This window comes from Choloepus didactylus, chromosome 15 (assembly GCF_015220235.1).
Source record: "Choloepus didactylus isolate mChoDid1 chromosome 15, mChoDid1.pri, whole genome shotgun sequence".
Taxonomy (NCBI): Eukaryota; Metazoa; Chordata; class Mammalia; order Pilosa; family Megalonychidae; genus Choloepus; species Choloepus didactylus.
Window position 1 is genome coordinate 31538993 of NC_051321.1, and position 12362 is coordinate 31551354.

Consider the following 12362-nt stretch of genomic DNA (forward strand, 5'->3'; position numbering starts at 1 on the left):
ACATCCGCACCTTCCCCCAGATCCTCGGGGCTGGGGAGGGGGAGGCTGTAAATATATTTTTTATTATCTGCCCCATCCCACCCTATTTTTCATTTCTCTTTTGTCCCCATTTTTCTACTCTTGAGTTTCTTTTGATAATTTGTGTCTTTCGAGGAATTTGTTTTATTTTATTAACTCGTCGATTTTATGAGCATAAAGTTATTTGTAATATTCCCTTACTATCCTTTTAATGTCTGTAAGATGTATAATGATTTCCCCTTTTTCATTACCAATATTGGTAATTTATATCTTCTCTCTTTTTTCCCTTGGTCAGTCTAGCTAGATGTTTATCAAGTTTATTTTTTTCCATAGAACCAGCTTTTGGTTTCATTGATTCCCACTCCCCGCCCCTGCCCTGTTGTTTTTCTGCTTTCTATTTCATTTATGTTTGCTCTTATCTTTTTTTTCCTTCCTATTGCTCACTTTCAGTTTAATTTGTTTTTCTTTTGCCATTTTTTAAGGTTAACCTTAGATCATTGATTCGAGACCTTCTTTTGCAATATAAGTATTTAATACTATAAATTTTCCTCTAAGTACTGGTTTAGAGGCAGCTCATAAATTTTGATTTGTGTTTTCATTGTTGTTGGGTACAACCTATTTTCTGATTTCCTTTGTGTTTTCTTCTTTGATCTAGGAGTTACTTAGAAATGTGTTGTTTAATTTCCAAATATTTAGGGATTTTCCAGATACCTTTTTGTTGGTCATTTCAAGTTTAATTCTGTATTGGTCCAAGAATATTCTCTGTATGATTTCAATCCTTTGAAATTTGGTAAGACTTGCTTTATGGCTAGAATATTGTCCATCCTGGTGAATGCCCTCTGTGCAATTTTATTCTGCCTTGTGAGTGGAATGTTCTATAAGGTTCAGTTTGGTCAAGTTTGGTGATGTTTTCTTTTCTCACAGATTTCCCATCTAACTTGTTCTAAAGTGACAAAGAGGACTGTTGAAATCTCCATAGTGGATTTATCTATTTTTCCTTTCAGTTCTTTCACTTTTCGGTCCACATACTTTATAGCTCTGCTGTTAGATGCATACACATTTAGGGTTATTATGTCTTGGTGATTGACCCCTTTTATCATTGTGCAGTGTCCTTTTTTATCCTTGGTAATATTCCTTATTTTGAAGTCTTTTTTGTGTGATATTATTATAGCCAGTCTAACTTACTTTTTTTAACAAAATGTAATTTTATTGAGGTATTTTCACGTACCATACAATCCATCCAAAGTATAGAATCATTGGTTCGCAGTAACATCACATAGTTGTGCATTCATCACCATGATCATTTTAGAACATTTGCATTACTCCAGGAAAAGCAATAAAAAGAAAACCCCAAACATCCCATACCCCTTCTCCTCTCCCTTATGACTCCTAGTATTACCCTCTACCTAATTTTAAGACTTAAAATAAAGGTAGGTTAACTAAGACATTGTAGTATCTTCAGAGATAGATATGTAAATCAGTGGAACAGAATCAGAATAAAATATCCAGAAGTAGTTTCATACAAATACAGGCAACCAATTTTTTTTTTTTTTTTTTTTGATAGATTGCTATGCAGTCGTTTTCAAAATCAGGGCTACTGGATTACAGCTCAACAATTTCCAGTATTAACTTCTAGCTATTCATATTCAAATATTACTAGCAACTAAAAAGAAATATCTATATAATGAGTCAGTAGTCATAATCATTTGTTAAATCCTAATTTTTCAGTTGTACCTCCTCCCTCTCATTTAATCATTCTCTCAATCTTCAGAGATATCTGGGCAATGACCATTTTAACTTCTTCACGCTGGAAAGGAGTGTTGATTTTAAGGGGTAGAAGAATGAAATTAGTGATGTTCTTGGAGAGATGGTACCTCTGGGTTTTAGGGTTTATCTGGCATTGGAACAACCTGGAGGCCTTAAGTTTCTGAAAAACTAAACTTACTAGGTAAAACATTGATAGCGTCTTATCTAGCTTACTTTTGATTAGTATCTGCATGTATATGTTTTTATATCCTTTTACTATTGGTTTATCTGTATCTTTTTATTTAAATTGGCTGTTTTGTACACAGCTTATAATTTGGTCTTGTTTTTATCTGATCTGACAATCTGTGTCTTTTATTTGGTCTGTTCACAAGTATATATTTAAGGTAATAATTGATACTGTTTCATTGAGTTCTACATTTCATTGTGTATTTCCTGTTTGTCTCTTATTTTTGTGTTGAACTCCTTTCCTACTTTCTTTTGGGTAATTTGAATATTTTAAAATACTTTTTTAATTTATAGATTGGCTTTTTGGCTGTATTTCTTTGTTTTATATTTTTAGTGGTTGCTGTAGGGATTACATTATATATACCTTACATTCTGCATTTACTTAGAGTTGTACTACCCACTTCAATAAAATTCTTCTCCCTTACGTTTATGTTACAGCTTTCATATTTATTACATCTGCATACATTGAAAGCTCCACTGGACAATGCTACAATTTTGCTTGCAGATTTACTTAAATATTTTCTAGTTCTCTTGTTCTTCTCGTATCCTGAAGATCCACATTTCTTTCTGATATTGTTTCTCTTCAGTCTTAAGAATTTCCTTAAGCATGTGTTTTAGAGCAGGTGGCAAATTTTCTTAGTTTTCCTTCATTTTTGATGGATATAAAATTCTGAGGTGATAGTTCTTATCTTGATGTACTTTAAAGATGTTATTCTCCTTTTTGTGGCCTCCATGGTTCCTGTAGATAAATCTGAGGTCATTTGAACCATTGTTCCCTTTTTTGTAAAATGTTGTTTTCCTCCAGCATCTTCTTTCCTTATCATTGGTTTTCAACAGTTTGATTATGATATGTCTAGGCATAGTCTTTTTTTTTTTTTCTTTTTTTTTTTTTTGGGGGGGGAGCATTGCTGAGCTTCTCGAATATCACCAAATTTAGAAGCTTTTAGCCATACTTTTTTCAAATATTTTTTCTGCCCCAGTTACTTTCACTTCTCCTTCTTGAACTGCGAACTTTTTGATATTGTCCCACAGGTCTTTTAATTTTTTTTCCAATCATTTTTCTCTCCATTCTTTATATTTAATAACATCTATTGATCTGTCATTAGGTTCACCGACTCTTGTGTCAGTCCATACTGGTATGAAGCTCATCCAGTGAATTTACTTCATATAATATATATTTCATTTCTAGATAAGCTCCATGAGCTCCACAATTTTTTTTCCTTTCCAGTGGTTCTTTACTCTCAGTCTTGGGTAGTTTCTTCTCCCACACACACAAATCAGTGCTCAGCTAAAGACTTAAGAGACTCCATTTGCAGATCTCCAGAGCTGTCCATCAAAATCCCTCCTCTCTAGGACTCTACCTTATAAATTCCAGATGCCTTGGCCTCTCCAAATGTCAATCTCTGTGTCTTCAACTTGGCAAGACTAATGGGCTTTGTTTGGCTTCCTCTACCTTGCCCTGCAGGCTAGAAACTTCTCCATGCAGGAAGCTGGAGTAAATATAGGACTCTGGGATCATAGTCCTACACTACCTATTGTCCATTGTCTGATAACTGTTGTTTCATATATTGTGTCCAGTTTTCTATTGCTTAAGGTAGTAGGGTAAGTTCTGGCTTTGTAACTCCATCATGGACAGAAGAGGAAGTCTCTCACCGAAAAGTTTTTGTTATAGGCACATACTTACTGCTGAATAGGATGGACCTCCACAGAAGTTGTGTGGACCATAAATGATATCTTGTTTTGAACTGTATTTTTTTTTTTTCATTTCTAAAAGTAAAGATAATTACCAATACTAAAGAAAAAGCATGGGAAAAGAAATAAAAAAGTCTTAAAATCCTTCCATTCTATTGCTACCAATATTTCATTGTGTGTATTAGTCCACATTTGTGCATATTTTCTACATAGCTCTGATCATGGTATCCTTCCATTTTGTGTTTTTAACTTACCATTTTTTCATGATTTTCTTAAGTCTCTTTGAAATGGCTGCATAGCATATTATTTTTGCATGCCATAATTTACTACATAAATGGTTGCCTTAGTTTGAGGCTTTTAGGGCATTTGGAAATAATTTTGTTTTTGAATTTGGTAGCTTAGAAAACAATATAAAAACCTGTGACAGAATTGAGAGTTCAAAAGTAGATCCTGAGATCTACGATCAGTTGATTTTTAATGAGGCTCCCAAGCCCACTCAACTGGGACAGAACAGTCTCTTCAATAAAAAATTGGGAGAACTGGATATCCATAACCAAAAGAATGAAAGAGGACCCCTATCTCACACCTTGTACAAACATTAACTCAAAATGGATCAAAGACCTAAAGTATTAAAACCAATACTATAAAACTCCCAGGCGAAAATATAGGGAAATATCTCCAAAATCTAGTGATAGGTAGTAATTTCTTAGACTTTACACCCCAAGCACAAGCAATGAAAGAAAAAATAGACAGGAACTCCTCACAGTCAGATACTTCAGTGCTTCTAAGAACTTTGTCAAAATGGTGAAAAGGCAGCCAACTCAATGGGAGAAAGTATTTGAAAACCGCATATCTGATGAGGGTTTGATATCCAGAATATATAAAGAAATCTTACAATTCAACAGTAGAAAGTCAAAGTCAAGCAACTCAATTAAAAAATGGGCAAAGGGCATGAATAGACATTTTTCTGAAGAGGAAATACAGATGGCTGAAAAACATGTGGAAAGATGCTCAGCTTCTCTAGCTGATAGGGAAATGCAAATCAAAACCACAATGAGATACCATCTCACAACTATAAGAATGGCCGTTATTAAACAAACAGGAAACTACAAGTGTTGGAGAGGATGTGGAGAAATTGGAATACTTATTCACTGTTGGTGGGAATGTAAAATGGTATAGCCGCTGTGAAGGATGGTTTGGCGGTTCCTCAGGAAGCTAAGTATAGAGTTGCCTCACTACCTGGCAGTCCTACTACTAAGGATATACCCAGAAGATCTAAAAGCAGGGATGCTAACATACGTCTGTACACCGATGTTCATAGTGGCATTATTCAGTTGCCAAAAGTTGGAAACAACCCAAGTGCCCATCAAAGGATGAATAAATAAGCAAAATATGGTATATACATATGACGGAATATTATTCAGCAGTAAGAATGAATGAAGTCCTTGCCCTTACGAAGCTCATTACCACAAAGGAGAGTCTAAACTTGCATGTAATGGTGCCTAAGAGTCTCCCCCTGAGTACCTCTTTGTTGCTCAGATGTGGCCCTCTCTCTCTCTAACTGAGCCATCTCGACAGGTGAACTTGCTGCCCTCCCCCCTACATGGGACCCGACTCCCAGGGGTATAAATCTCCCTGGCAATGCAGAATATGACTCCCAGGGATGAATGTGGACCCGGCATCGTGGGACTGAGAGTATCTTCTTGACCAAAAGGGGGATGCAAAATGGGACGAAATAGTTTCAGTGCCTGAGAGATTTCAGATGGAGTCGAGAGGTCACTCTGGTGGACATTCTTATGCACTATATAGATAACACCTCTTAGATTTTAATGTATTGGAATAGCTAAAAGTAAATACCTGAAACTACCAAACTCCAACCCAGCAGTCTGGACTCCTGAAGACAATTATATAATAATGTAGATTACAAGGGGTGACAGTGTGATTGTGAAGACCTTGTGGATCACATCCCCTTTATCTAGTGTATGGATGAGTAGAAAAATGGGGATAAAAACTAAAGGACAAATGGGGTGGGATGGGGGGGATGATTTGGGTGTTCTTTTTTCACTTTTATTTTTTATTCTTGTTCTGGTTCTTTCTGATGTAAGGAAAATGTTGAGAGATAGATTGTGGTGATGAGCGCATAACTATGCTATCATACTGTGGACAGTGGATTGTATACCATAGATGATTGTATGGTGTGTGAATGTATTTCAATAAAACTGAATTTAATAAAAAAAAAAAAAGAATGAATGAAGTCCTGAAGCATGCGACAATATGGATGAACCTTGAGTACATTAAGTATAATAAGTGAGAAACAAAAGGACAAATATGTATAATCTCACTGATATGAACTATGTAAACTCATAGACATAACATATTGAATATAAATTACCAAGATATGGAATAAGGCTAAAGAGTGGGGAGCAGTTGCTCAATATGTGCAGAATGTTTAACTAGGTTGAACTTAAATGTTTGGAAATGGACAGAAGTGACAGGGAGAATAATTATTGTGAGAATAATTAACAGTGCTAATAGTGTGTGAATGCGGTAGAAGGGGAAGTTTAGAGTCATGTATGTCTCTAGAAGGAAAGTTGGAGGTTAAAACATGGGGAAGTATAACAGTGAATCTTGTGGTGGGCAATATCTGTGATTAATTGTACAAATATTGAAAAGTTCTTTCATGAATTAGAACAAACATATGACAGTATTATACAGAGTTTGTAATAGAGGGGCTTATGGGGAAAAAATGTACCTATTGAAACTATGGACTATAGTTAACAGTACTATTTTAATAGTTTTTCATCAACAGTAACAAATGTACTACACTAATACTGTGGGTCAATAATAGAGGAGAATAGGGATATGGGAAGATTTGGGTTTTCTTTTTTATTTTTATTTATTTTCTGGAGTAATATTCTAAAATTGATCATGAGGTTGTATGCACAACTACGTGATGATACTATGAGCCAGTGATTGTATACTTCGGATGTTTTATATAGTGTGTGAATGTATTTCAGTAAAATTGCATTTTAAAAAAGCAAAGAAAAAACGAAAAACAAAACAATAACAAAAAAAAACCTGTCGTATTTCCAATGGAAATACAGTGATTAGGTCATCTGGATGCCTATTTACTAAGGAACACAGTTGACCAGATGTTACAGAGAAGTAATCTGTAGACAGAGTTACATAACTCTGAAAATGTGGGGATGGGAAAATTCAGTTCAGTTCCTTAAGTGTTTAGGTCCCCACCATCGAAGCACTTAAGATCTAGTAAAAAAACATAAATAGATTTTGCAATTGAGTTGGAAAAGAAATGTCTGACCTGCTCAGTTTTGTTCAGTACTTGAATAAATTTGCACCTACACTGGGTGAAGTCTTGAGTTTAGACTGTAGGGCTCTTAATTGGTACCAAGTTTCCTGGCTCCGAATCTTATAAATTAGAAAAGCAGCACTGTGATAGCATGTTTCATTAAGGCTTCTGTGCAGGTTTAGATATATTATGTCCCCCCCAGAAAAAGCCATATTCTTTAATGCAATCTTGTAGGGGCAGAATTATTACTCTTTCTGATCAGGGTGTGACCTCTTGATGGAGTTTTCCGTGGAGATGTGACTCACCCAACTGTAGATAGCACCTTTGATTAGATTATTTCCATGGAGGTGTTACCCCACCCATTCAGTGTGGGTCTTAATTAAACCACTGGAATCCTCTAAGAGCTCACAGACAGAAGAAGCTCAGTGCTGCAGCTAAGAGAGACTTTTGGAGAAGGCTGTTGAAAGCTGATACTTGGAGATGTGGACAGAAGGACTTTTGGAGATGCTAAGCTAAGAGAGACAAGCCCAGAGACTTTTTGGAAAAAGCTATTTTGAAACCAGAACCCCGCAGTAGATGCCAGACGTATCTTCCCAGCTAACAGAGGTGTTCCGGATGCCATTAGCCATTCTTCAGTGAAGGTATCTTCTTGTTGATGCCTTAGTTTAGACACTTTTATGGCCTTAGGACTGTAAATTTGTATCCAAGTAAACCCTCTTTATAAAAGCCAATTCTGGTATTTTTCCTAGTGGCAGCATTAGCAAACTGGAACAACTTCCATTTGGTTTTCTCTTTTATAAAATTGCATGAATTTATGAAAATGAGGCATTGCTAGAACAGATGCAGAACAGCCAGGTACTCATCATAGCCGTCTTTCCCCCATCACAGCCATAGGCCATCCCTGCTGATTCTATTCTACGTTAAGTACAGACTCTACTGTCAATCTCTTCAAGTTCAAATCCCAACTCCATCACTTAACAACATATGTGAATAACCTCAATCAATTATTTGTCTCCTCTGAGTTGCAGTTTCTTATCTATATGCTACTATTGGGGACTGAATCAAGTACCCCACAAAAGGCATGTCCAAGTCCTAAACACTTGTCCTATAGGAGTGGCATTTGTAAATAGGATCTTTGAAAATGTTATTAAAGTGTACTCAAACTAAATGAACGTGGGCTTAATCCATTATGGCTGAAGTCCTTATAAGCAAAGGAAATTCGATACAAAATGAGAAGATGCAGGGAGCAGCCAGAAGCTGGAAATCAACAGAATCTGGCAGAGAAAGGAGAAGATGCTGATACGTATATTGCCATATGACAGAAAAGCCAAGGAATCCCAGAGATTGCTGGTCAATCAGAAGATACTGACCCTGGGAGGAGGCACGCCTTCTAGCCTCTGAAACTTTGAGCCAATAAATTCCTGTTGTTAAGCCAACCCATTGTATGGTATTTCTTTTTGCAGTCAGGAAACTCATACAGTGTTTGGTAATAGAAGGTGAGGTGCTGCTATAGCAAATAGCTAAAAATGTGGAAACAGCTTTGGAATTGGGTAATGGGTAGAGGTTGGAGGAATTGTGCAGTACTTGATAGAAAAAGCCTAGCTTGCTTTGAAGAGACTGTAGAAATTTGGACGTTAATGGTACTGCTGATGAGGCCTTAGAAGAAATGATGCATGTGTTATTGGAAACTGGAGGAAAGGCCATCCTTTGCTATAAAGTGGCAAGATTGTGTTCTGATACCAGATGGAAGGGAGAACTTGAAAGCCAAGAACTTGGATATTTAGCTGAGGAGATTTCCAAGCTAACTTTGGGGAGGTGCAACCTAGTTTCTGCTTACAGTTTAGAGTAAAATGTGAGAGGAAAGAGATAAGCTGAGAACTAAACACAAAGAAACTAGAGATTGATGATTTTGAAAATTCTGAGCCTATCCAGATAGTGTGCTCTGAGACTAGGCCAAAAGCGGCTCTCTCAGAGACCTCTCTGAGCTTTCAGGAAGTGACTCCCCAGAGAATAGGGTTCCATGTGAGAGTTTAATTGAACAACCCTTTGCTTAAGAAGATGTGGCTGAACATCAGCCATTTCAGAATTGGAGGTGCAGTTATCCAGGAAGGATTTGTAGAAAGTTTTGTTGTCTGGGGTTGGATCCCCTGAAACTACACGCAATGGCAGCAAGGTTTTTGTGAAATTTGTATGAATAGAAGCAATGCCTAAAAGAGACAGAGAAGGGATGAATTGAAGGAAGAATGACTTCAAGGGTAGAAACATGGAAGCCAAAGTCTGGACCAAAGAGATCTTGGCCCAAGGGACTGGACCCACCCATGTGTGTGGAAAGAATATGTTTGTCTCTCTGCCCTCTGCTTGGAAGGGGCTGGACCTTGCACCCCATTGTTGAGTGAGAGTGCTGCCAACCCAGTGCTCGGAGGTGGTGGGGCTATGCCCCACAATGTTCACGGAGAGCCTGGCTGCCACCCCAGTGCTCGGGGTGAGGCCTGTGTCCTTATGTTTGTGGAGAGACTGGCTATCATCCCAGTGCTTGAAGAGGGTGGGACCTCCGTCTAGGTGTTTGTGGAGAACCTGGTCACCATCCCCCATGTTTGGAGAGGATGGGGCCTGTGTCCTAACATTCATGAAGAGACTGGCCACCATCTAGATGCTTGAAGAGGGTGGAACCTTTACTCCACTGTTTCAGAAGAGCACGGTCACTGCTAAAGCACTTGGAACTGGTTGGTCTCCTGTTCTGTCAGGCCCCAAGAACAATACATAGATCCACGGATAACTCTCAGACCTTGAATTGAATGGAGTTTGCCCTGCTGGTTGTTTTTTTTTTTTAATATTCATTTTATTAAGATATATTCACATACCATGCAGTCATACAAACCAAATCGTACATTCGATTGTTCACAGTATCATTACATAGTTGTGCATTCATCACCAAAATCAGTCCCTGACACCTTCTTTACCACACACACAAAAATAACAAGAATAATAATTAAAGTGAAAAAGATCTACTGGGTTTTAAAATTGTTTGAGGCCCATGACCCCTGTTTTCCTTTCAATTACTTCCCCTCTGGGATGGGAATGATTATCCTATGCCTGTCCTACCATTGTATATTGGAAGCAGATAATTTGTTTCTGGGTTTCAAAGGTCCATCAGAGGAATTTTGCCCCAGGATGGACTGCACCCATAAGCCATTTTGATAAGTCTTTGTACTTAGCATTGTTACTGAAATGGCTTCAGGCTTTTAGGATGGTGTGGTGCAATGCACGTATTTTGCACGTGGGAAGAACATGTGTTTTGGAGTCCAGAGGCCAACTGTCAGGGATTGAATCATATCCCCCCCAGAAGGCATGATAAGGTCCCAAACCCTGGTCCTGTGTGTGTGAACCCATTTGTAAATACGACCTTTGAAGATATTATTAGTTGGTGTGACCAAACTGAATGAGGGTGGGCCTTGTCAAATATGACTGAAGTCTTCATAAGCAAAGGAAATGAGGCACAGAAAGAGAAGCCACAGGGAGTAGCCAGAAGCTGCAAGTCAACAGGACCTGGCAGAGAGAGGGTAAAATACTGCCACATGCATTCCCATGTGACATAGAAGCCAAGGAACCCTTAAGATTGCTGACCAGCCAGAAGTTACTGATCCCGGGAAAAGGCAGGCCTTCTAGCCTCTGAAACCAGGAGCCAATAAAGTCCTGTTGTTAAGCCATCCCACTGTATGGTGTTTGTTTTAGCAGCTGGGAAACTAATACAGCTATATTGCATGTAACCTAACTTTGTCCAGTGGCTGGCACTTAATAAATTCTCTATATGTTGAGCTGCTGTTCGCTATTCATATAGCTATGAATATACATGCCCATCATATACTTGCTCTTTGAAGCAGCACTTGTGCTCTTTTGTCTCTTCTAAAATGGCACAGATACTTTGATGTGGGGCCCTAAAGCTCTTAGACTGATTGAGGATATGTTCAGTTTTATACTGAATTTGGTAGAGAAAGGAAGAAGATTCCTGTTGATTGATGTTGCAGGTCACATTATTAGGTCAGAGAAGCTGAAATAGTTGCACCTTGATTGAAACATGACCATCTTCTCTTTGGAAAGCTTATTTGTCCTGTTTGAGATTGTTCCTTTAAAAGAAAAATATGCATGGAGCAGGAGAGGACACCAAGTTAGCCAGCCATTTCTACAAAATCAGGCCCCAGCCATTAAGGAAATGATAAATCTGGCAGCCAGGTCACCCTCTCATCCTAACTCCAGTGTAGATTTTAAATGAGTGTGCAAACTAAGTTATGGAACCCTGGTAGCAGGGGAAAAAACAAAACAAAAAAGAGGAGAAGGAGTAGAGTGTTTTGATAGAAAGGGAAAAGAAGTCAGAGAAAAAAATTTCCGGTGAGAGTGATTGAGAGTGTCTTATAAGCCCTTACATTTACTCTGGATTGAGGATGTTTTTAATAGAAGATTGACACAGGCTATGTTTGGTTATTGTAATAGTACTTTTCTGAAATGTGTCTTCATTCCACAGATCTGGGTTTTATACCAGGTGTCTGATAGACCTGTGTTCTTTCCTTCCTTACAGTGCTGAGGCTTTCCACCAATGCAGGCCCGTGGAAGGAAGCGGCTAGCAAGGTGACCCATGCGTTGGTTAATATCAGGTAAGGAATGAAAATTTATCTCTTTCAGAGTTCCCTTGCTCATCCCAAGGTTTACTGTACCTTTGTAAGTGGAGTGTGTTGAACACTAATACTATTTTAAGCTCTCTGTCTGTAGGAGTGGAAGAAATTGTCATACTTGATCAAGAAAAGCAGGAATACATGAGACTTTCATTTTGTCATATTGAAATAGATCAGGGTACTGCTGTTCTGTGAATTTTCTTACCAAGAGATGTTTCAAGCCTTTTTTAAGGTGTCTTTGTTTCCAAAGTGTTTTGTGTGTATAGGCCATCTGAAAGCTTTGAAAATTTTTTCTGCTGTTCTCCATGATTCAGTGAATGACTCATGGGAATCTGGAACTTTGACATTTTGCTTTACATTGCTTTTTCTATTTGTGGTGAACAGAGGCAAATGGAGCCCATGGGGCTAAGTCATTTTAGGTTCCTTATGAAACAGTAGTGCAATTTCAAAATGTTGTATGTATAGGATAAAATTGTGTTGGATATGAAGTTGATCACTATGTGAGAAAACACCACGCACAAGAGTGAAATGCTTGTAGATGGAGAGGTGTAAATGCTTTCAGTTTTATGAACCTAAATTTGACTTTTTTCATATTCCTTGCTCCCTTCATGCCCATGATTTTCCATATTCTCAGCAGTTGTTAAGTTGTTCTTGCAAACAATTGAAAAATTAATGTTGAGAAA

General features: G+C 37.8%; 1 protein-coding gene across 3 annotated transcripts in view; it reads left to right on the forward strand.

Moving 5' to 3' along the window:
* The window catches only part of ARMH3 (armadillo like helical domain containing 3), a 315522-nt gene that overhangs the window by 156955 nt on the left and 146205 nt on the right, over window positions 1-12362 (forward strand). For all 3 annotated transcript variants that reach the window (XM_037804193.1, XM_037804194.1, XM_037804195.1), the window contains exon 23: window positions 11586-11661. In XM_037804193.1, coding sequence (XP_037660121.1) covers window positions 11586-11661 — 76 coding nt within the window. The remainder of the gene's footprint in view (window positions 1-11585; window positions 11662-12362) is intronic.